At 38.5% G+C, this 26,198-nt stretch overlaps 1 protein-coding gene across 6 annotated transcripts in view; it reads right to left on the bottom strand.

Moving 5' to 3' along the window:
• SEC24D (SEC24 homolog D, COPII coat complex component) overlaps positions 1 to 26,198 on the bottom strand; it is a 66,476-nt gene that overhangs the window by 25,632 nt on the left and 14,646 nt on the right. For 2 of the 6 annotated variants that reach the window (XM_019614743.2, XM_010709948.3), the window contains 7 exons: positions 23,043 to 23,240; positions 21,272 to 21,398; positions 18,909 to 19,054; positions 16,353 to 16,622; positions 14,943 to 15,064; positions 11,858 to 11,969; positions 10,392 to 10,519 (listed from right to left, as the gene is read on the bottom strand). In XM_019614743.2, coding sequence (XP_019470288.1) covers positions 10,392 to 10,519; positions 11,858 to 11,969; positions 14,943 to 15,064; positions 16,353 to 16,622; positions 18,909 to 19,054; positions 21,272 to 21,398; positions 23,043 to 23,196 — 1,059 coding nt within the window. In that variant the 5' untranslated portion in view covers positions 23,197 to 23,240. The other 4 variants (XM_003205720.4, XM_010709947.3, XM_019614744.2 and 1 more) reach the window with 4 other exon arrangements.

The raw sequence follows: 26,198 nt of genomic DNA, 5'->3' as shown, positions 1-26,198 counted from the left end.
GCAAAAAAGCAGCTTCCTCCTCCATCTATTTCCTGTCCTACAAGAGCAGCTTTCCTTCCCACAGAATAAAGAGACATACATAAAAGAAGGCTTAGATTCGCCTACTTTCACAGAATCACCAAGGTTAGCAAAGACCTTCAAGATCATCCAGTCCAACCATCCATCTATCACCAGAAGTTCTCACTAAACCATGTCCCTTAACACAAAATCCAAACGTTCCTTGAACACCTCTAGGGTTGGCGAATCCACAACCTCCCTAGGCAGCCCATTCCAGTGCCTGACCACTTTTTCAGAAGAGTAGTACTTCCTAATGTTCAGCCTAAATCTCCCCTGGTGCAGCTTGAAGCCATACAGGACAGCTCTAGACCCTTCTATGATTAAGCCCTAGGCATAACCTGGTGCAGACTGATACTGAAAAAAAATCTGATCATTAAAGTAATAATAATAAATAAAATCAAGCCACATCAGCTTCGTATTCAGCTTAACAAAACCTCATTTTTCCTATGGAATTACATACTTCATATTGATCCATTCAAAATATGATTCTGTACTACTGGGCAGATAAATAAAATATGCACAAACTGAATGTGCACGAATAACTTCAGTTTAAAAAGCAAAATACAAGCTTTTCATCCTGAACTAAGTACCAGCATGTTCTGACCCTGTGAAGTTTCCAAGGTAACTCAGTAACACCTCTGAAGGCTTAATGTTACAGCTTGCAAATTTAGAATGTTTAATTTACTGCTGTTGCTATGATCAACTTTAGCTAGAGTGTAAGAGGAGGAAAACACCACTTCAGGAGAATAAAACGCAGCCTGTAAAGGAAAACATACACAAAGAATGTCAGATGACATTCAAGTTGCTATTTCGAGTTGCAGATATATCTACTGATAGGCAAAGCCACTTTTTACTTGAGTGTAATTTTTGTTGGCATAACAATTATGTGGCTGTGAAGATTATTTTTTAATCCCCTTTGCCTTCTGTATTCACTTTTGCTTTGTCAGTGTTTTCTTCTTGCATTATCATTCTGAAGAACAGATAGTCTCCAGCTTACAGAAAACTAATTACATCACATTAACCTCCATCTTTAGAAATGCACTTTTCAAATCTGTACAAACTTATCCAGATCTCTGATTAAAACATAAACAAGATATGTATGAATGTCAATTTTCCAATCCACTGTCTCCAAGTTTTCTATTGTTATAACAATAATGCATGGAACAACATTACAGAAATGTAAACAGCGTTTTAAAATTTACCCTACAGATGAAAGGGAAAAGAATTAAATACGAAAATTTACTTGAATTAGGACAAGCTCTGCTGCTAAAACTCCTGCTAACTTTAGCTCTTCATTCTAGTTAGGCTGTATTTACAGCCCAATAGGCTAAAAACCTTCTCCTAGATGAAGTCGTCCTGGGAAGCAATCCAATTCCAAATGTTTTACTCCCAAATGAAGAGTAGTGCAAAGCATACTCCATAAAGAAAGCCTTATCTAATACAGGATTTACGTATCTCTAAATTAGGCACTGCAAAACCTAGCTTACAAGAGCTGGCTTCCAAAGTGATGTAAAGCTCTCTGGGTGAAGCATCTGGAGATACATATGAACTCTGGGCTCATACCATGCATGCCAGTAGAGAAAAAAAAAAGAAAACAAACAACAAACACAAACTAAAACCCCAACAAACAAACAAACAACAACAACAAAACAATAAACACTGATAGAGCAACAAAGCTCAGCATCCTCCTCCAGAATTCAGACCGAACTACAAAACGAGAGTCTAGCATTCCTCTCTCTCAAATGAAGGTGTCAGAAGGGATGCTTTGGAATATGTTTTATTTTAATATCTGGAAAATAGAAGAAATAGGAATACTTGGCTCACATTTAACATGGTACATATAAACATATTAACATGGTAAATATAAAGCAGATCTAAGAACATGGAGCAATGTCCTACAGCACAGCCTTGCTTCTAAGTTTACTCGCCTAGCTGTAATCTACAAGGCAGTACTGGTGCGCGTGCACTTTTTTTCTGGCCCACCATCTTCCATCTCCAGAAGTCTAAATAGAGGCAATTAACTCTTCTGTACAGACTGCTTGGTAGCTTGGTATTCTTCACCCCTGATTCCTGGAGAGTGAAGAAGATTTCAATACAGACAAACTAAGTGTCCTAACTATTAAATTATAATAGGTGAACAAGGCTTCCAAACTCACAATCTTTTGGAAGAACATGAAAACAAGCACAAACTGCTTGACAGTGTGTCCAAAACAAACTGACAAAAATCATATGTTGCTGGATCTTTGACAACCCAGAAAACCATGCAGCAGGCAGTGCAACACACCCAACTTAATATTCAAAGATAGCAAAATATTATCTCTTCACTAGTCAACAGCTGCTGTTTCTGCTTTGGAGAAGGAAGCTTTTATTACCTACACTCTAGAGGGAAAATCCAGTATTGATAACATACATGAAACAATAACAAAAGCCTCAATATAAAGGGTGATATGTAGCCTACTCAAAGCAAAAAGGTCATGAAATACTCAAAAAGCTCTGACATTTCATTTCCAGCAGTGATAAACATGAAGAGAAATCTCAGTTAATAAAATCCCAAGTTCTTATGCGGATGACTGAATTACAAGCCAACACAGAAGAGTGAGATAGTTCAAAACAGAGAACAGGGCAAAACAAATGCTAATCGCTTTTCACAGTCTTCAGAATTTTTTTTTTTTTTCCTTTTTAATACTACCATATTTTGCTATTTAAAAAAGCCTTCTAGTAGTATGGACAGTTTTACTGTCTAACTATACAATTTCTGTCTAAAAAGACCTAGTCTAAAACTGCTGAATGGCATAAAGCCAAATGCTTACATGAGCTTCAGCATCCAAAAGTAAAAGTGGCACCCATAGAAAAATAAACTTTACAAGAACTTCTGGGTGATCCTTGAGCTAGAGACCAGCAAGTCTTACTTCTGCAGAAAGCAAACTGGTAGATGTTACAGTGGAGGAGAACATCAAAAGACACGTTGATGAAAAGTACACACAGAGGAAGAGATGATGTGGCTCATGAGGAGGGAAGTCATGACACAATCTATTGGATTCTGCCAAGGGCCAGCCAGCACGCAGATAAGCATGATCTAGTTCATATAATGTACTACTTAAAAAAAAAAAAAATCTTTTAATAGAATTCCTCAAGAAAAGCCATTAAATTAGCTAGGCTCTCACATAATATTGGGGAAGGTTTTCCCAAGAGTAACTAAGTAAGAGAGAAAACAAAAGGCAAAATTTAAATAAAAAAAAAAAAGACAAATTTTACAGTGGGTAGATGCTATCTGTGAGCACTTCAAAGATCTATTCTGCTTTTTAATATTCCCAGTGGAAAGGAGCAATTAGTAAGATATTTCCTTTAAGTCATTTTATGTGGCCTGAAACTAAGTGTTGCCCACTCCCCACTCCCCTCAAACCAGTGCTCTGCAGAAGCACATAACAATTATAAAATGCATCTGCTTAATAATAATGTGCATCAAATTAAAGCTACAGCCTGCTTGTCTAAAATTAATAGCCACTGAATATGAACTGCAGAACCCGAGTCCTCACTGAACCCATGCTAGATTAAAAGAGTGCAGTGATTTCCCTTAATTTTTCAAATTTAATTAACACCTGAATGTTTTGGGTTTTTTTTAAACAAAAGGAACAGTCTTGGGGTCTAACAGATAATTCACGCTCTGCTACTTTGTTCTTGAAACAGAAAAAAAAATTGACCTTGCATCATGTGCTACTTATTTACCTCATTCAATTTCTAGTTTCTGCTTAGCTTATAGAACTGACACAACCCTACCTAGGAAATTTCATATCATACCTGTAAATATTACGGCTTTCCAAACAGGTCAGCTGGATTGGTCACAATCAAATCTCAATATTCTTCTAAAAAGGTTAAATGGCTTTCAGCTCATGAACACCGCATTTCTGAGATGTAATTCCATTCAAGTTATATGTTTTTATCTTGTTAATTAAATAAGGAGAAAAAAGAAACTGACAAATTTAATTCCCACTACCAAGTATTTCTATGAGGAAAAAATAAATAGGACAGAATATTGTAGAGAAAACTATAAAAAAACAATAGTAAGAAGAAAAAAAGAAAATCACTTAGGATATTTAAATATTTAGACTATATATATTTAGAGTTATTCACATTTGATTTTAAAACACGAAATACTCTTTTAACTGCCTTTTTTTTTTTTGATCACATGGTTTTATTCAGGCTCTGGAAACAGTCATGCATCTCCAAAACAAATTAATTTAGAGCTTGGTCCATGATGATAACTATGAGAGCAGGTTTATTTTTATGGACTGTTGCTAAAGCACTTGTGGACTAAAAATAGCTTCTGTTAAACAGTGATACTGTACTGTCAAAATCTCAAACAAACAAATACTTTACATAGATCATCCAAATGAGGAAAATGAAATGAATGGTTATTTTTGAGACACAATAAGTAAGGACCTAGTATAGTTAAGATATAGAAATAAGATTCTGAATGTAAATAAGATTCAGCTAGAGACGCTTAGACACTGACCAGGGATGGGGAGGCGTAAGTGTTCTAATGACCTTTGTTTCTAATGATACACAGCATGTACGTAAAGTTCCCTAGCATAGTTTTGTAGATTGACTGTGGCAGGCTTTTTGTCTTTTGTAGTAATCTATGTGAGAGACTGTGTGGCTTCCATGGACTCTGCCTCTCTTTTAATTTGAGGACTTTTCTGACTAAGTTCATTTCACTTCTCTGTTCTTCTGAAGCCCAGTGTCTGTGTGCAAAGTGTGACTGTCCTCAGAACATCAAACACAACTGTACAGTGATTGCTATTGAGTGGCCTATGCTTGCAACTTAAATTAGCTCTTACTTGTGATTTACCACTAGTGAAATAAACCCTCCAAGTTTTGCTTCAGCAAGGCCAATTTGGATCTATTTAAGTCTTCCATAAACAACTTCTCTAAAACAACCTCATTTTGCAATTGCACCAAGTCATATGCGAGCACCTGACTTAGCTGTACTACATCTTTTTCATTCATTTTAATTGTTGTTGATTTGACTTTCCTCTTTCGATCTGAAGACTAATACTGCAGCCTAATAGTATGTCTTTATGCCTTTATCTGTATTCACTTAAGCCAGTCTCATGTCCTCTTCATTCAGGGCTTCCAGACTTCTAGATGTTATGGAACTTCTCAGACATACCACCACTCCACAGGGTCTCCATTCCCTGAGGAATTTTAGCAGCATCTTTAGCCACAGTATCTCTGTCTTTTCAATCCACAATGTATGGGAATTGTTGAGTCACGGCCTGAGCCACTGATTGAGCACCTGGGGAAAGGACTCCTAGTCAGCCCTCGGATCACAGGTGAAAGCAATTCAGCTGTGTGACCGGAAGGGGTGGAGCCTGGATGCACCTCTCTTAGACCTCATTGAAGGGCTGACTGCCACTGGGGAAGGATCTCTGGTTGGAGATCCCTCCTTGGTGAAGCTTTCCCCTGCAAATCCGGAATTTTCTGATTTGGGTGAGTAATCTTCTTCCCTTCCTTTATAGCACCTTCCTATCGTGCTGGTCCTTCTGTTATCACACCTCTGTTGTAATGCCTTTCCCATCATGTTGATCTGTCCAATTGCTACACACAATATTTCTCTAATTTTTCAAGATCCCTTCTCATTGCAGAGAAAAATCCTGGCGTGGTTTGTCTTGTCTTTTTTTTTAATGAAACACGCTGTACTGATTTAAAGGTATGAATATTTACATTTAACATCTTTACCTAGCACTGTGTTGATTTCACTTTGTGATCTTATCTACTCCCTATCTACAGGGATAGCTTGTATCCCGTTCTTTAATGAGAATAAGAGATATCTGTTGTACATATCTTCAAAAAACACCCCAGTTCAAGCTTTTGTATTTCTCAGCTCCTAAGGGATTTGTTCCTAGACTCCATTTCACAAAATAATCTTTTCCCTGCAGAAGGCAACAATTCTAATTTCACTTTTGGAGATGGAACCCAAGGTGTGTGTGCGTGTGACGCTCCACCTTCCCCACAAGAATCCACAGTGACCTAACTAAACTTAAATCTGCTTCTCATACATGCTGAAGCCCTGAAATTTTCTTTGTCCAAACTGGACCTTCACATTGGAAAAGATATTCCTGAGAAAACTACTGGACTTAAACCTTATAATTGAAAACTCACAGGATCAAAACCAAATTTGTAAAGCTGAAATTCCAGTTGATTGCTGTTTCCAGAAATAAAATCGAACAGCTTTTTGTATTCATGATAGGCATGAATTCCAAAACTTCTGGGGACATTCCAGGCTCTGTCAGACAGAACACTACTGAATCTTCTGAGTAAAATATGAAAAGAGGGGAGGAAAAAAAAAGTAAAAACCTGTTTGTGAGAATAGAATGCTGCATAACATGTAGAAGCTAGTTTAATTTAAGAACAGTAGTCTACACAAATTAACATAGCTTCCTTGCCAGTAAACTCCAAACAGAGCTAGTTTGTGAAATTTCTCAGAGGATCTCCTTATTGATGAGGAGCAGGAACAAAACAGATTTGACTGCAAAGTGATGGCTATCATCTCCAGCACACACACAACTCCACCGGGAGCCCAGTTGCCTTTTCTTCCCTGTTCCTATAAATGAAGAATCCCTCAGGCACTCCCTTCCTCCTGCCTGCAGAGGCAATAAGCATTCAACACAGTGCTCTGCTATTCTACGTTTACACTTTACAGCCAGCAGGAGACACTCAGAGTGCATAACCCTCCAAGTTACTTACAAGTCACATATCAAAATGGTGACTGTGTTCAATTAAGGAGAGGAAAAAAAAGTTCGTACAATTGTGCTCTTCTTCTCGTACACACATCTATATCTATTGGTGGGAGTAGACTTACCTATTATTAATTTTTTTTAAATGAATGTTTGTTGCAATTCAGATCACACTGTGCTGAAACATCCATAAAGCACAGATGTGAGAAAAGATGGCCCATACTTTTCAATGCCATTCACCTGAACAGAACCATCATGCTTCACTCATGCAAACAACAGTCCTCTCAGTAAACTGAAATCCACACTCAAGACTGCCTTGCAGGAAGGGTGAGCAAGTCATGTGAAGACCATACTGTATGCTTAGTTATCCATAGGCAAGGTAAGCTTTTTCCCATTATTTCTAATTGTCCTAATAAGGAAATGGCATAGAGAATAATGACATACGTTCTATGACAATAAGACCACTGAAAATACAAACGTATTTTATATACTATTTCAAATTCATCATCGACCATAAGAGCAAAATAATTAAGAGTTATATTTATTGAATACTTTCAAGTGTATTAGTTGCTCAAATCACTTTGAAAGTATATAGCTTTTTAAACACATCTTTACCAACACAGAAAAATGGATTCTACACAAAGTGCATCATAAATTCTGCAGAGCACATGGATTTGCTGAAATCTAGATAGTTCAAGTAAGATAGGTCAGTTTTTCAACTCTTCCTAATCACATTACCAGCTGCACAAACCACTTGTAGGCATTTCACAGCTTATGGTCCACAGATCCCTTTATAACTATTATTTTTCTTCATTTTCATTGAAAAGAAATAGAGTTCAAATTCTGTGTGCTAGCACATATTAGAAATGGAGGCAGATCTGCAGCTAAGGCTGCAACAAAACTGAAGGGATGAGAATTATTAATCAAAAAGGTTAGGAAAAGAGATCATGACTTTTAAGTTACTATTATGTGCCATGCTTTTTATCAATAGTTTGAGATAATAGACAGATTTGCACTCAGAACAAAGCTCTATAACGTGCTGAACATCACCTGCTAGCACTGTTAAAAAAGCATCCATGAGATAGGCAAGATATTTGGGAAGGAAGAACACTCTGTGCCTTGCAGTCATTAGTTCCAAGCAGAAAGCACCATAGTAGGAAATTCAGAAACACAAACAAACCCTTGAATATATTTTACTTCCATAAAAAGCTCCATTCTTTCAAATCAAGTGGCTTTACAGAATTAAAGTGGTTATAAACCCCATGTGGAAGACCATTTTTATTATGAGATCTTAAGAGTAAGAAATTATTTTGGCAGCAGCAGTGAAAATAAAGGGCATAGGCAAGTCTTGGAAAAACTGTCTCAGCTAAAACTCTCCAGTACTTCCTACTGTAACACCATTTCTTCAGTTCTTACAACTTTACCAAGCTACAACTGTTCACATGGAAATTTTCCACAATGGACTTTTGCCACTTATGAGAGAGATTTTTCAGACAAAGTTTTCTAGCCCCTTCTGACAAAGAAGCAGGGTGAAAACCACACTGCTCTTTACAGATTAATGAATCCTGCTGACCTTTCCACTAACTCTTCAGAGTTAATGGGCCACCACACACAACTTTTTGCCAACCCTGGGAAAATCCTCCTGAACTTGGCCAAGTGTAACTGTTTGCACATACTGCTAATTTATGTATGCAGAAGAGATTTAGATTTCAGCAACTCACTGATCACCCTATCCAAACACTATACAGGAGACAGTGAAGCCACACGTGGTAAGCATAAATGACTAGAAGCAGACAAAGGAAAGGACAGAAACAGGGCCAACACGACAGCAGAGCTGATATATGCCATGTGGGTACAGAAACTGGGATAAAGAGTACTAAAGAAGAAAGGTTGGCTGGTAAGGTGAAGAGGTGGGAAAGCAACAGCAGGAGTTTCATCAAGGAGATAAATGCAGAGGGGCAAGAAGTCAGGTCCACACATTCTCTTCAAGAACTAGAACAAAAATCAAAATTGTTATCTAGTAGACAAATGGTGACACATATAATCTGCAGAACTGCAAGTAATACATCCTATTTCTCTGTGAAAGCCCAGAGAAGATAACTACATACTGCTCTGCTAAAATATAACTTCTAATTCAAACTACAGAGGTCAGCTGGATTTGAAGTTATCCATCCTGATAAAGAACAAGATCTGTTTTCTTTCTAACTTATTTAAACAAACAAACAAACAAAGAATTTACAAGCAATAAAACAAAATTCAAGAAAATCAACAACTGCAAAAACTGAAAGTCTGTGTAATTTTAATTAGGCTTTTCTGTGTCTGTGTTTTATGAAAGAATTTGTGAAGACACAATCAAATACAATAACATACATGACATTCATGTTTGCTTTTTTTTTCTAGCAAACAATGCTCTGAAAGCTAGTAAGAGTTGCACAGAAAAAGAAAATGCTGTCTGCAGACATCAGCTGCAGAACTCAGAAGTTCTGCAATGAAGGAGGAAGCCAGTTGAAGGATAAGAAAGGACAGCCCTACAGATGATGCATTTAAGTGCTGCATTTAAGAACTGGTTGTATCCCTGCTACTGATACAATCCACCAGGAATGCCAGAAAATCTGTGTATCTGCCCTGAGACCACAGGACACCGTCAATCTGCGGAAATATTCTGCAAATAAACTAGGGCTGTGTTTGGAATATGAAGGACTATTAAAGATGGTAATGCAAGAAAATCAATTGACTAGGTTAATGTTTCCAAATGAGTACCAAGAAGTGTGGTTACATTTGTCTTCTTCCTATGGCTCAGTTCAACCAAGTAGAAAATGTCCCTCTTATCTTAGGCTATTTTGAAATTAAGCAAATTGTGTAGTGGAAATGCTAAGTCATGGCCTGAACCAGATACTGAGTCCCTGGTGGGAGGGCAAGGCCAGCCCAGGGGAGCTCAGGTGCATGTAATGCATCTGAGTAACAGGAAGGGGTGGAACCAGGATCCACCCCTTCCCAGACCTCATTTAAGGGCTGGCAGTGAAGGCAACAGTATTTTGCTGGAGATACCGGCCTTCCAAGGGTAAGCAGATTCTTTCTCTTGTTTCTGTATCTACAGATGTTGCATTTGGGCACATCCTCATCTGCTGCAGCCCAGGACTTTGCTAATATGCTGTCATTGCTACACTTTGCATTGTGTTACAGCATTACAAATTGTAAAGAATAAAATAGAAAAATGATAATTTGAAAGTAACTGTCCTTGTAATAATATGAACCCTACAATATCTTGATAAATCTCGTGACTATACTCTTTCAACGTCTCTGCCTATACCTATAGTTAATTCCAGCAACTGACAGTGATGACATAAAGTAGGGACTGATGGGGCAACAACAAGAACGTAGTAGTTTACACTATATATATCTCTCTTGCATCTTTCCAAAGATTTTTACCCCTTAAAGTTGCATCCTGACTTAAGTGCAACTCATAGCCTTCCTGTGGCTCTCTCTCAAGTCTCTAACTCCTTCAGATAGAGATAAGGCACCCTCCATCCCACTCAGAGAAGTCAGTAACATTTAGAAGACAAAATCACATGGGACTGAGACTCCATTAGACTTTACCTCATTTTGTGGAACAATAGCAAAAGGCTGGATGACAGCTGCCAGTGGAATGCGAGCCTGTTTGGCCATATCTGAAGATGACGGGAAGCAGTAGGTAGTACATCGGATATAACGAGGGCTGGCATGACCTAGAACACCCAACAAAGCAGGCACAATGAGAGAGAAAAGGAGTCTTTCTGTTCCAAAAACATACCAAGATTGAAAACAAAGCAACAATTCCTAAATTAAATGTATGCTTTCCTTCCTTCCATGCAAGCTTCTGCCCATCTCATCTCTTTACGTCAGACTACTGCCTCCCCCCATAGGCAGATTTTTTCTGGCTGAGTTTAATGCAGGTATTTAAAATGTATCAAGAAAAAAAAAAAGTACTGTTATTTGCAATAAGAATCTTAATAGAGATTAACTTGACAATATCTATATCTGAGAGGTTAAAAGGAAATAATACAGACAAAAGTCTCAGTGGCAACATCAACACAGTATACAACAAAATGCAAACAGGTATATACACTGTAAAGACCACTCTAATTAGCTACTTCCATTTCAGAAGATAGTATATAAGTATTAACAACACCTCACTCATTTATTTTACAAAAATTTGTGTGCTAAAATCACTCCACCATTTCTTGTAGCACACTTAGTTCCCTCAATGAGAAACTATGTATTGGAAGAGTACATGAGCTCTGGAAGTAAAAGGGAGGTCAGAAATTGGCTTCCTTATGTTCCTTTTTCAACCACTGGGCAGTAGGTCTTGCTTAATCTCTTAAAAGGCATTTCTTTGTTCATTAAAACTGCATTACCCCATTCTCAGATAATATCCAAAAAAACCTGATGTATATTTTGTATAGTTACCCAAACACCAATAAATAGATGTTGGTCCAAATTATACCATCAGTTTAGTTTGTATTAAAGTATTAAGTCTGCTGCCAGGAACAACACGTGCAACATGGTATTTACAGGCTCTAGGCAGAAGCAAACAAGATACACTAACCAAATGAAAACATGAAGTCAACTAGGCAGTTCATGCTCTGTCCCTATAACCTGAACAAACATTCCAAAATTTATAACTTAACATACAACAATGCCAGGCTCGTTGCTTCTTGTTAACATCTATCTCTTAAAATTTCAGAATAATTTGAAGATGCTTTTCAACTTGAAAACCTTGAAAATGTTCAAACTGAAAAGAAATGTTGTGTCAATTATTCTTATTAAATATCAGCAAGCATAGAGGTGGGGGTAAGGCAATCTCAGGGATTTCACTAGAGTTAACCAAAGGTGCAAGAATTCAATTCCCATTTGTCCCACTTCTCCTTTTTTCCACCCCTCCAAAGGGAACGATCTTCCTATTCCATGCTCAATTCAACACTAAGGAGCACCATTTCTAGATTATGTGAGAATTTACTCATATATACATATATTCATTTGCTTTTACCTAAGAAGATTCCCAAAGCAGTAACAAAGACAGCTACCTTGATCTTGGATTAAGCAGTCTGTGGTGACAAGAGGAGGAACCTGTCCTCTTGTGTTTGTAGCATACATCTGCCCTCCCCTAGAAGCTTTATCATTTTCAATTACTTGAATCTGATGAATAAGAAGCAAGAACAGTACGAAAAAGGTTAGCCACGCATTCAGTTACATTCATAAACCATTAACATCTACACCAAGTAAATCTATTGACATTTTCTTATACAGATGTCCCATTAACTTATCACATACAAACTTCTAGCGCAGTCAAGAACTAGACAGTATAACTTAAAGAGAAAGTTGCCTGTTGGAACTCTGCAGAGAAAATGTTACACATAGGGGTTGACCAGACCACTGTGTAGTGAGCAAGTGAATTGTTTAGAGTATGTTGACTGCAAGGAGGACAAATGTTTTCAAGAAAGTCTAGACAGCAAACCAAGGAAAGTGATTACGTGAAATACACCCTTGCTACTGCATCAGCTCTTCCATACTCTGAAATCAAACTAAAGTGCCAACAGGTTGCATCACCTGACTCATATGCCACATATGCCAGGTTATCTTTTCTATTACCACAGTTGTGCCAGCCGCTGCTCTTCATAAATCAATGTGCAGGCAATTTATCAGACTGCAACAGTGAGAAGAATTGGCCCTTAGCTCCTCTGCTAGACTCCATCCACAGGACGGTTAAGACTTAAATGACAACCTATGTAGTGCACCACCTTCCTTGCTGAGCTATTTTCAGCACTGTCATTTAGAAAGCAGTAATTTCAATCCCCAAGAAATTCTTGCTGGCCACTAAGTAGTATTTCAGCACTGGAGCTCAGTGTTCTCAATCCCTGAGCCAGCCCCATGTTGTGAGCTTCCTCCCAGGATAAAATAAAGAAGAGCAATCACAGAAAACTTCTTGTGAGGTAGCTCTGATCATGTACAGATTTATTCTGGTTGATGCCTAGTTTACAGCAAGCTATGATGTATTTTCATTACATACTCATGAAGCTGGCTTTAGTACTGAACAAATTCCCTTTATATATACTTTCTAATACTGTCACTTCTATGCAGTCCTTCATGTTGTTTGATACTTATCAGAATAAAATATATAAAGCTGTACACTGGTCCACATCATAAACTGGATCACTGAGATACCATTATTACTCTTTTTGCTCAAAGGAGATATCTGTCCAGCAACACATTTTAGAGTGTAGCCTAACAGCTATAAGAAGAAAAAAAAAAGAAAAAAAAAAGAGAGGAGACTGGGAATTTCTGAAACTGCCTTTGCCACTGCTGCTGGTATCCTATGCACATTATCTTTACACTGCACATCATTTTCTAATAATAGCTGGGATATTTCAGAAGCCTCAGTTGGAAAGCAAACAGAGAAGAAAAACAAAACTGGTCAGTGCAGAGTCTATTGATCATTGTCCAAGAGGTATTTCCTAACACACTGGAAATAATCTGGGGCCTGTAAATTTTTCTCTCTATTAAGTTTTTGTATAGCTATTTAAACATACAATATATTCCTCAGAGCTTGTTCTATCTTCTGCTTTATTACTTTTCCCTGCCTGTTCGGCAAGTCTACTTTTGCTAACTCTTGCATTAATAGGGAAAAAGGCTTTGTTCTAAAAACACCCACTGGCTGAAGGAAGCAAACCATTTTCAAGACTCAGCTCTGCAAAGGATCATGGCACTGTGTTATTCTGCAGTTAACTGACCTAAACATATCATCATTCTTGGAAATAATATAATCTTTCTTGGAAACCAGATGCTGATTTTCATAGATGCTGTCAGAGCACATAGCAACCTCCAACATATATAAAACAACATATGTCAACAATGGTTACAGAAAAGAAGTAAATTTATCTGGCAACACTATTGTAATTGTATAATGTAAATATAACAAAAGAATTTGTTACACACGATCATACTTAATATTCTGAATCAGCTTTTTTCCCTCTACAGACATTGACCCAGATGGTGTAGCTTTTAAACATATCATTTTGACCCTCTCTGTGCTGCTAAAACAAACCTTTTAACCTATTTTAGCATCACTGTCATAGTAAAGTTTATTCTATGTGCATAATTGAAACAAGACATCAGTCCATGTTTTCATGCCAGACCTCCATCCTTCCAAACCTACCTTTTTTTTTTAAATATATTAGACATGATGATTTTATCCTTCTTATGTAAAATTACCACACCAAAATACCATACAGAAACACCATTAAGACCACTGCCTTCATTTGCTAATTATGACACTTTGGTTTTTTGGTGTGAGCATGCCTTGTTTTTCTGTCTGTTTGTATTAAAACGCGCAGTGATCTTCAATTGCATCTAACTTGAAAACTGCATTTAATGGAGGCAAATGCAGTTGTTAATGTTACTCGTAAGATATTTTCAGTTTTCCAGTAAAAGCATCATTGGATAAAACAAAGGGATATCCCTAGAAGGAAGCATGGCTACACTCTGCTAGACAGGGTTTTCCCTCATCACAGTAAAACACAAATCCTTTCCTGTACAGCTGTATTGCTTCAGCAAAGGAGTGGAAGATTCCTTCACTCGGAAGAGCTTAGTAGAAAGTTCTGGCCTATAGTTTCAAGACAGTCTGCTTCAAGAGCCCTAAGACCTCGCCAAAGACCTTTCAAAATGTCCAAGTGATCACCAGAACCTGTAGAACTGTGTGCATCAGTGTGTGCTCTCCCCAAGAGTTCAGTACACTCTCCCCCTCCCGACCAACTGTTACCAATAAAAAACAATTTAATTACATCCTGAATCTAACAAGATACTCTTTGGGTAATACTTAGACTGCTTTCTTAGATGGTCAAACTATACCTTGTTTTATTTTTCCTCTATCATTACCCTAAAAAGAAGCAGCAAAGTCCCATCAGAGCATATTCAGGCATGTTTCAACAACGGAGCCTTATGAATTGTGTGAAGCTGAAGCACTGATTATATTCTAAGCTACTGAAATTCTTACAAGGCTGTAACAACTAGAAGGACGCTTAGGCAAATTGTTCTAGTTAGAATATTAGCACTGACTTTACTTTGTCTTCAATGCAGCAGAAATTCATAAAAAATTAGTGGCCTGTTACTCACTGGGCTTGGAATCGAGTCAGGATCAAGCTTCTTCTGTGGTGGACCGGAGAGCTGTGCTGGACCTCCAGGAAAAGCACCAGGGTAAGACAGTTGAGATCCTGCCATCTGAAGGCCATAGTTTGCTGCACAGTTACAAACGACCATTGATTTAAAGTATTTAAGTTCCGTTATCCATTTTTTACATCAACTTTTGTCATACAAATCATTTTTACTTCAGCTAAATGCAGCTCCTTCTTACTTTCTGTTTTCAGCAAGTATCAGAAATAGGTTCTGGTCCACAGCATCTTTTTTGAAAGTAAGCATAAAACTAGGCTAGATTGACAAATCTAGCTTCAGACATTTTCTAGAACGTGTCACATAAGACTAGCTAGAACGGGTTATTACAGCTACTACACCTAGAGACCAGGCTATTGCATTAGTGAGAATTTCTCTGTTACTGTCAGTCAAAGAAAACTAGTCTAGTAAGTTTGACAATTAAAAAAAAACAGCTGTTTTACTCACAAATGTCAGGTAAAATAGAGCATGCTCTTTTACAAATTCAGCATATTCAATTTGAACCCTTTATCCCTATAGTAAAGAGGAGTATATAAAAAGGAGTATATGACTCCTTCCTGTTGTATAGCCTGCCTTGAATGCTCCGATCACAGAATGGTTTGGGTTGGAAGGCACCTCAAGGATCATGAATCTCCAACCCCCCATCACATGCAGGGCCACCAACCTCACATTTAATACCAGACCAGGCTACCCAGGGCCCCATCCAACCTGGCCTTGAACACCTCCAGGGATGGGGCATCCACAACCTCTCTGGGCAGCCTGTTCCAGCACCTCACCACTCTCTCTGCAGAGAAATTCCCCCTGATATCCAACCTAAATCTTCCCTCCTTCAACTTAAAACCATTTCCCCTTGTCCTGCCATTGTCTACCCTTTCAAAGAGTTGGCTCCCTTCCTGTTTGTAGGCTCCCTTTAGGTACTGAAAGGCTGCAGTGAGGTCACCCTGCAGTCTTCTCTTCTCCAGGCTGAACAAGCCCAGCTTCCCTCAAGCTATCTTTGTAGGAGAGGTGCTCCAGCCCTCTGATCATCTTTGTGGCTCTCCTTTGGACCCTCTCCAACAGCTCTCTGTCTTTCTTGTATTGGGAGCCCCAGACCTGGACACAGTAATTCTTCAGATGGGTCCTCACAAAAGCAGAGTAGAGAGGGGCAATCACCCTGTCCCTGCTGGCCACCGCTCTTCTGATGGAATTGATGGAATTTTGATGGAATGGATTGACCTGATTGTCAGTAACAACAAACAGAGATTAAATTTTCCTTTCTTTAAGCCAGCAGAACATCAAACTTGAGAGGTCACAGTTCCAACAGTGATTCTCAGAGCATTTTTTGTTTTCAATTAGATACCAAACATCCTTCTTTACCTTGCTGAGGATGATATCCAGGCCCTGGAGTCTGTCCTGGAAGTTGCTGCAAGTTAGGATTTGGAAGTCCAGATCCAGGCATCCCATCCTGTCTGGACATACTAGGCAATGATGACTGAGCACAAAGGCCACTGAAATTATTTGCTGGTGGAGGAATCTGTGGTCCAGGTTGTAAAGTCATTTGGTGCTGCGTCAGTGGCAGTTGCTGTGGACCCTGAAAAGATGCTGGATGTCCAGAAGATGTGTGAGAGCTCTGGATAGCACCAGGACCTGAGCAAGAAATTATATATATATCAAATGAGTTAGAAAATTATAGTCTACTAGCTTGGTGTGGAAGATGTACTGAGTGAAAAACACATTTGCAACATACAACAAATACTTATCTCATACTGGTAGTGCTTTATCAGGTAGATTCTGAACGTCTGTTTACAAAACAAATCAGATTTCACAGCTTAAGCCTGAACTGATTCAGATGTTCAAGTTCATTTCCTTTGACTTTATTATCAATAAAACCCTGCAGCTGGGGTGGATGGGGAAAAGGATTAGGGAGGCCACTTCAACAATTCTTGATTAGAATACATGTAAATCACTATTTGCCTTTGATACTGTAATTAATTTTATGATATGAAACATTCCTTTTGGCTTAATAATCAATTTTTATTACATTACTTTTTTTGTTAGTACATTGTTCCCATTTCACCATGACAAACTTAATGGAAGTTGAACCAACACATTTGATCTGGTTTACAACCATTCTCTAGAATTGATGCTAAAAAATGAAATGTGGAAATTACTTAGCACACACTGGTGAGGAATGCTGTTAGTAAGATCCAGATTCCAATTAAAATTCAGAGATCCTGCAAGTGGTTTCTTTCTAAGACTTAAAATCTGTAAATGTTATTTTTTGAAACCTACATTTTTAGTCAAACATCTCCCAAAGAACAACAGCAAAACAGGAAAATGACTAATGTTAATAAACAAATACTGAAATGCACCTTAGAATTATAAAATTGTTTGGGTTGGAAGGGACCCTTAAGACCTAGTTCCAACCCTCCTGCTTCAGGCAGGGACACCTCTAGACCAGGTTGCTCAAAGCCCCATCTAGCCTGGCCTTGAGTGCTTCCAGGGAGGGGGAAACTCCAGTCTCACTGGGCAACCTGTTCCATTGTCTCAGTGCCCTCACAGTAAATAATTTCTTCCTGATATCTAGCCTAATCTACCCTCTTCCAGTTTAACATAATTCCCCCTTGTTCTGTTGCTACATGCCCTTATAAAAAGTTCCTCCCCAGCTGTCCTGTAGGCCCCCTTCATGTACTGGAATCTTCTACCAGACTTGTTTACTGAAAACAAATTTCACAGAAAACAAGTTCTGATTCTCAGCTGGTAGAAATAAACACTGCTCCAAAAGTCTTAACAGCTATCCACTTCAGTGCTCTTCCAAGTTACAGAACTTAGGCTTACATCTAAGCAAAAACCATAACAACAAAACTGAACACGAGGGCACAGTTGTAAAGAAGCAATGCCTTCAGTGGTCTGAAGGGTATCTCAACCCTCCTCCATGTAAGATAAGCAAGAACATTACATTTTACATAATCATTGCTGGAGGCAATATAATGAAGGCAGGAAAGAAAAGAAGTTCTTTTTTCTCTAAATAATTTCAGTTGCTGTATATGAAGTGCTGCTGTAGAGGTGCTGGGTCAAACTTCACCCTGCATAGAACAGTCGGACTTAGTTGTGAACTTGCAGTTCAGTACAGAAAGGCTGAAGTCAAGTCTAAATTATTTTTATTACGGCAAAGTAAGTTTTCACAAGTAATTGTACAATAGAGGTCAGACCCTCGGCAATTACACAAGTTTTTATTTAACTAAATCAGTACCTTGTAAAGTCAGAGAAGGAACACCCACACAGTCTAAACCGAAAAGTTCATTTTTATTCATATCTCAATGAGATATTGATGATCCAAGTGATCTCAGTTTAACAGTCTCATCCTCACAACCATAACAGCCACAGCAAAACACAATGCTGACTACATTCCACTGCTTTTCAATCTTACAGTAAATTTGGCCTGGAAATATTCAGAAAAAGCAGGTCTAGGCAGACAGAAATTACAAATGGAATTGATTTACATGGAAGAATCACATCTTACCTCAGTTTACTTCTAACACTGGATTAAATACAAACAAGTTTAGATGAAAAATTTACAAGTTTTGGACCAAAAAAAAGAATTAGATTGTTTTGAAATGGAAACTATAAAAAGATCAGAAAAATGAAACTGTAAATTTTTAATCATGTCTTGGCTGTTATTGTCAGCATAAACAAATAATGAGAAATGATTGATAAGGTAGCCAATATGTACAGAAAGCTTAACATGCTTTAATTCAGAACTAACCCAACAACACTGATGTAAGAAATAGGATAAGATTAAAAACAATTACTTAAGTAAGTGAAAATGAGAAAGATTTTATTATCTGCTTATATAGAAGTTCAGTACATTTCTAATTATCACAGTCTTAAAAGCTTTAAAAGAAAAAAGAGTCAAACAGATAAAATTGTTACCATAGCTATTTATCTGCATGCTGTTCAGCTGGTTGGCAAGTGTTGTACATGAAGTGGATACAGTATTTGGGGAGGCTGGCTGTGACTGATGACTGCCAGGAGGATAGGAAGGTCCTGTATTGTTCGGAGGTAGAGGGCTTTGAAACCTAAATGGAAAAATGAGTGCAGTTATGCAAGCAATTACACCAACCAGTCATAATTCCAGAAAGTCTGATACCTTCTGTGTTATGTCATGCTTCAAGTGTCATGCTGAAACAGTTAATTAGGATGATCAAACTCTCCAGAGTTTTCTCATCTTCTGCTCAGAAAAAGCGTGTTGTTGTTAAAACCACAAAGAAAGAATGCCCCCTCTTTTTTTTTTAAAGCAACAAACAAACACAATAAAAAAGAATATGTTTGTTTGTTTAGTTACTAGAAACAAAGAAGAACGTATTCCATAGAGGACAGAATAACTATATGAAAATTTGAGAAGTAAGGAACTTAAGTTTCTGAACACTCTCTCTTCATCCCCTTTATATACTTAGAAAGGAAACTTCTGTACTGCGGACGAATGAAGTCTACTCAGAGAATACATATTCAGCGTCTCTGCAAAAAAATAGCAACAGAGAAACCGTTAAGGAGTTCCCTGCTGTAGAGAGAAAAGGAAGATGGAGGTGGGAAAACCTGCTGCATGATTATCAGACATGGCAAAATATGAAGCTCTGAAGAAAAGGAGGAGGCAATACATGTGATGCTGTTTTATTCTGGACAAATGAGATTTCAGGCTCTCTCTCAAGGATCTACACTCTTTTACCTACAACCATTTCTAAAACTGAAGAGGGTCCTAGGTATACCAAAAGAAAACTTCAATGTGGATATTTCCTTTGCCAGAAGAACACTCAGCAATCTGTGAATTAAACAAGATCTGATTAAAAGAAGAAAAATCAAAAGCTTCAGGACAATGACTGGAAGGAAAATAGGAGAGAATCAGCATTTTTCTGGGCTGGTCATGTCAACTCGATTCTCTCTTCCTTGTTTTCAGGTCTTCAGAACAACAGACACTTCTCCCTATTCATTAGTACATTGTCTTTTACAATGGATCACCAGTCTCTGTAGGTCCTTTTCACACAGTGATAACACACAGACAACAAGCTTTCATATTTATACGCCTCATGAAACACACGTGCCTGTACTTAAACACAAGTAACTATGTCACAATTAAAAAATGCAGAATTAGAGCAGGAATTCAAACAATTAGTTCACCCACTTAGAATCCTCTGAAAGACAAACATTTTGTAATCAAGCTTGTCCGCCCAATCCTTTCAACCCCTCATACCACAATTTTTCCAAGATTTATTTTTATAGCCCCCACTGTCCCTGGCATTCTCCCTTCACCCACTCCTGTCTTCTACACTTCTTCTTGTAAGCTCTGGAGTTAGGAAAACAACACTTAAAGCATTGTCATTGTTAATCTCAGGCCTGAGCAAAAAAGCAATGGTCATTCACCTGAAAGCCAAACCTGCATTATAAAATGTCTTTAAAGTACCCTACAGAACTTCAGCTGAGCTCCCACAACATTGAAGCAAAGATACCTTAAAAGGCGGGAAAAACCTACGGTTCTACAGACATGATTACAGTGAGAGCAGGGTTGGTTTCTTCTCACTGGTGACAGGACGAGGGGAAATGGCCTTAAGTTGTACCAGGGGAGGTTTAGGTTGGATATCAGGAAAATCTTCTTTACAGAAAGGGTTGTTAATCACTGGAATAGGCTCCCCAGGGAGGTGATTGAGTCACTATCCCTGGATGTGTTTAAAAACCCTTCGGATGTGGTGCTCAGGGACATGATGTAGTGGAGGGTTGTTAGAGATAGACAGTATGGTTAGGTTGCAATTGGACTTGATGATTTGGAGGGTCTTTTCCAATCTGAGCAATTCTATGATCCTATGTACCAGACTCTGGCCCAAGCTCACTGACAACTATTAATTTTTTACAAACTTTTTGGTACCTCACAACAAAGGAGAATTAAGACACCAAAAAATAACTAAAAAAGCAGCTTCTATATATAAAAAATAAATCATAACACCTTACTGCTGCTTATAGACAATAAATCTAAAGTTGAAGGAGGAAAAATAATTAAAAATAAAAAGCAACTCATAATAAAGACATGACATGCTCTAAAAACTGAATTAATGGGATTATGAGTTATAATCTATGATCAGGCATCTTAATATCACAGGAAACTGAACTACGAGATCCAGTTCAGAAGCAGAATGAGTAAGAACTGCCATAATATAAAAGAGGTGCCATACCTAAATGGCAGTGAAGCAGCCAAAGAGAGGAAACAGAGGTCAAACAAATCTCATGTATTAATTCTTGAAAGTCACCTATGTGGCTGCTGTCCTGCTGCACTGGGCCCACTTTGGAAGTTGTTCTGGCTGACCTGATGTGTACCAGGTGGCAGAGGCCCGAGGGGAGCTGAAGATCCAAGAGTCACAGTTGATTTCGACATACCTGCCAAACAAGAAGTACTTTTATGGAAGAATCCTGTAAAAAATGCACAAGATCATCAAGAAATACAAGTGTACAGCTCTGATCTGGCAATGAGAATATCAGCTATAGGTGGCCATGCATGTGCAGTGTGATCAGACAAGATAACCTCAAGAGGCTCTTTCCAAATTCAGCCATCTTCTAATTCTGTAAGAATGGGCAGATTTTTGACCAGCTACAGAAGCAGACATGAAAAACGACAGTAAGAAGCAACTATATAGCAGTTGCTAGCTTTTCAGAAAAAGAACACAAGGGGGACAGTAAGAAAGAAGCAAAGATGGAGGAATAGACCCTTTGATTCATTCTGGGTTACTGGAAATTCCCTATTACCCTGTTACCTTTGCAGAGAAAGCAAGAGGCTCCGTTGCTCTGAGAGACTTTTGCCAATAAGAGAACTTGGAGCTGCCTTTAAAAAATGCCTCCATATGCAGATCCAGTAAAACTATGCTAAAAAGATAACTCTTTGATGTTCAGAATTTGAACATCAACTTATTATAATTTATGTTCTTGTCAGAAATAATTCTGACTATATTCAGCATTGGGCTAAAGTAACAACTCCTGCTTAATAAGAATTCTAAGAGAAACTGGATAAAGCTTTTTCTGTAATTTAATGATACCACAAAAATCAGGCAGACCACACTCTTTAATATTGTGGATATTTAGTTCTATTATTACTGTATTCCAACACTTACGTTGAGTTTAATGTAAGTAATCACCATATATCTGGTATTAAAAAATTATTCAGACTTTTTTACTGTTTTAATTGTAATTTCCTTCTACGATACCATATCGAGACGATCCACTGCTTCCTCCCTATTTAGCCTACATATATCATTAATAGACTTATGGAAGGAAGAGCAAATCTTACTTTTTAGATATTTTCCACATTCCCAGTTCACTACTTTACTTCTTGAAACATTTGAAGCATATCACATAACAAGAGAAAATTAATGCTGTGTGAAGGACAGACGATAATAGTTTTACCTTTTGGCCATCAACGTCATCTGAAGCACAATCATACCGACAGAGATAAAAAGAACTCATCTACTTGTAAAAGCTACTCAAATTTCCTGTCCTGGTAGAAAGTAATTGTCTCTTAAGTGGTTAGAAAGCAGATGGGCTCCACTTACCATACATTGTCCAAGCATATCACAAAGCATGCAAGACTAAGTAGGAAAATATCAACTTGTATTCATAGGCAAGTTTGTGCTCAAGAACTTGGTTGGACACAGGTCCTACTGCGAAGAATACAACACATTTCTGAGAGTCTGCTTGCCATTAACACATATCAGTTCAGAATTATTGCTCTATTCTCAGAAATCACTTATTTTATTTTTCTGTCCTAGGAGTTAACCATAGCACTGCACTAAGCGCTGCTACATACTGCTTCCTAGACAGGACTTCACACGCAAGGGTCAGAATTTCACTACCAGGCACCTTACATTAACATCTGAACAACAACAATGTAGGCAAATCTAGCACAAGAGCCTGTTGCACTAGTATAGTATAGTATAAAACTGAACATTGTGTGCTGATGTAAGTACGATGAAGAGACGCAAAACACCACAGAAATGTAGTCTGAAGACACAGTCTAAGACAATTACGTACCTGGTTGAGGTGCTGCTGCATGTGAGGAGTTTGGGTCTCCATAATGCCCATAATGAAGTGAAGAATTAGGTGGTCCAAAACCTGCAGAAAAGCCTCCCACTCTTGGCTGGGATTGGGAATATGGAGGAGCTGTAACATAACCTTGTTGACTCATGATGGCAATATTCTCATTCCAAGTTTGGAGTTCTCTTCAGGAATCTGCAAAAGAGAAAGTGATACCTGCTATTACTCTTCATTCTTTGGAATATTTTAGAAGGCTGAGAATTACATTCCCAAAAAGACAGAAGACACATTAGAAGGTAAAAATTGACCTGGCAGGATAAACAATTCTCTTGTTTGACAGGTTGCTTAGTTTCCTCAACAATGTGAATTTAAACAAATCACTGAAATCATGTGAACAAGATTAACCTCTCCCTGGCCCATGGAGAGAAAAACTCTGAGGATGAGCATGTGGAAGTAAAAAGAAAATTCTAAAAGTGTTCCCTTTAACAGGAAAATCTAAACTTCTAATACAACCGAAAAATAAAGACAGCAAGTCTAATACTCTAAATACTAACTATTCCAAAGAACAGATTGGAACATCAAAAAAAGCAGAGTGACTGGAGTACCAAATTCCTCTAGTCGATCTGTCTCCCATCCTAGCAGACCTGTTTTAGATGACAAAGTATTCCACAGTGAAAGTGTTATGGCCTCAGTAGTACCATATGTTGTCCTTGCTGCTTCCATGCACCTTTTTCCTAAGCTTTCGTATCTCGATTTTGTTGTTTTAAGAGAAAGGGAGAACAAACAGTTGAATAACATATTTTCCCACTGTGAGATCTGTTCTAATAGATACTTTAAGAAAGCTTTCAAAAACAGGGAAATCTGATGAATGCTAAACCAGATGATTCTATTTCACATGATCAGTTTTCAAATACAGAGAATTTTCCACCAAAGGTTTTGAAGAATTACTGAGGTTATATACATTGAAGCCTTGAATGCTAATTTCCACTTTTCCAGATAAAAATATTTACTTCAATTTAATGTTGAATTAAAAACAAAAACAAACAACCAAAAACCAAAAAAACAAACATAAAACAACATAATTCCACTGATTTTATTTATGTCCAATTTAAAACTTTTTTGAGAAATGATTAGGATCTGACCCAGTGAACTACTTCTGTAAAAACCCAAGTACACAGGCCAGGCATTCTAAGAGAACTAGAGATCCATTAAATAAACTAGTATTTCAGATGTTAAACGTTCTTTTCAAATAGCTTTCCCAACCATCTGTATTTCATATTCTCTGAGTTGCAGAATGGGGTGGTCTCTAAGCATCCAAACAGCTTAAGGAGTCGTGCTTCAGAAGCATGTATGAAGGCACTTCGGAATTAGGTACACCTCCAAGATCACAATGTATTCAAGCTGTACTATCACATGGCAGTAGACAGAAACTATACTCATCAGAAAACCCATCTCTTGGATTCTCTTATTAACCACACTGGAGAAAAAAAAGTTCTACTAATCTTACTCATCAGACAAGAAATCACTTTGAATTGGGTACCCTCCTCACAACCTGTCCATAGTACTAAGCCACGCTTGTCAGCATGGCACTAAATTGCTTTGGATGGGTAAACCTGGGGGACTGCCTCCTATTTCTTAGTTAAGAAGATAAGATCAGAATAGGAAGAAGAAAAAAAATGAATATGTTTACATAGAGAGGCTTCTTGCTGTCAGCCATACTTTTTTTCCTTTCTCCACCCCCATCTGAGAAGACATGGCAGTGTGTTTTAGTTACTCCAAAAGACAATAAATCAGTACTAAATTAACTACACAGTGGTATAAACGTATATATATTTTAAATCTATAAAGAGATTTTCACACTGAGCAACAGCCAACACCTTCAGCTATGACAGCATCCAGGGGAAACGACTTCCTCCATTGCTTACTCACTCACAAAATCTTGCCACGTCGAACTTCCCACAGACAGCATAAACACATGCAGGCTATGCTGATGAGAGGCAGCAACCAAACACAAAAAAAGCTTATAGAGCACAGTTCCAGATTCTACTTACGACCAAGCATATTTAATTGCTTCCAAAGATATGGGCATAGAGAAACTCAAGATGAACTAGCTTCAGCAACACCTATGATACCAATAGGAACTGACTGCCTGAATTTTATTAAGTTCTAACAAGAGACATACAGATTCTGTCTGGAAATCACACGAGAAAGATCAGAGGATGTGCTAACCTGAAAGCTTTCCCTGGGTTTATTCACTACAAATATCAGTGCACAGGACAAAACTTCTTGTCTCTCTTAGCCCCAGTTTACTTAATTCCCCAAGGCCTATACAGCACTAAAACAAACACTCCTCCACAAACTGCTACTAGAGGACTGGTTGTCATCTTTTTATCCAGAGGATTGCTCTATTTACGCAATGCTCTGCTGCACCAATACCGCTGTGAAGATGTAACACTCCATTAAGTACATGTAGAGGATAACAGAGTTAAGAATAAGCATCATGATCTCAGCTACCTGAAGGGGAACTGTTAACTTTATATTATTTTTGAGACACCATGCTTGGCAATGTAACATCTGGAAAGAAGTACTGCTCCTCCCCAGAGCACTCTACAACATCATTTTTGCAAATAATGTTTGGTACGCATACCTATACACATACAGACATATAAAAGGAGCACAGCTACATGCATTACACTTACTTTTTATAACACACATTCTGGAAAAAGAAAGCAGAAGGTGTCACCGACCCCAGCTCCGTGCCCAAACGGCACACGGTTAGCACCTGTCTCCCCATTACCTGAGGCCGCACGTCAGTCAGCACTGTACCAGTTGCTGCTCGGAGCCCCGCGTGAGACACGCCCGCCCGCCGTGCCCCCACACACGGGCGGATGCCCCCGCACAAGGGCTGCCACCAGCTCCCCCGATCTCCCTCTGCCGGGCCGGCTCGCAGGGCGACCCCTAAGCACCCCGGCACAGCTACGAAGCATCCGCTGTTCCCCACACGGGCGCAGCCACGATTTTCCCTCCCTCTGCCCCCAGCAAAAAGCAGCGACCGCGAGCCGGGACGGCCGTTAGTGCCGTTACCTGGGCGCGGCGTGCAGCCCTCACCGGACAGAGCGCGCGCCACCCGCTCACCAGAGTGCCACGTCTGAG

Source organism: Meleagris gallopavo, chromosome 4, assembly GCF_000146605.3.
Source record: "Meleagris gallopavo isolate NT-WF06-2002-E0010 breed Aviagen turkey brand Nicholas breeding stock chromosome 4, Turkey_5.1, whole genome shotgun sequence".
Taxonomy (NCBI): Eukaryota; Metazoa; Chordata; class Aves; order Galliformes; family Phasianidae; genus Meleagris; species Meleagris gallopavo.
This window is presented reverse-complemented; position numbering and strand designations above follow the sequence as displayed.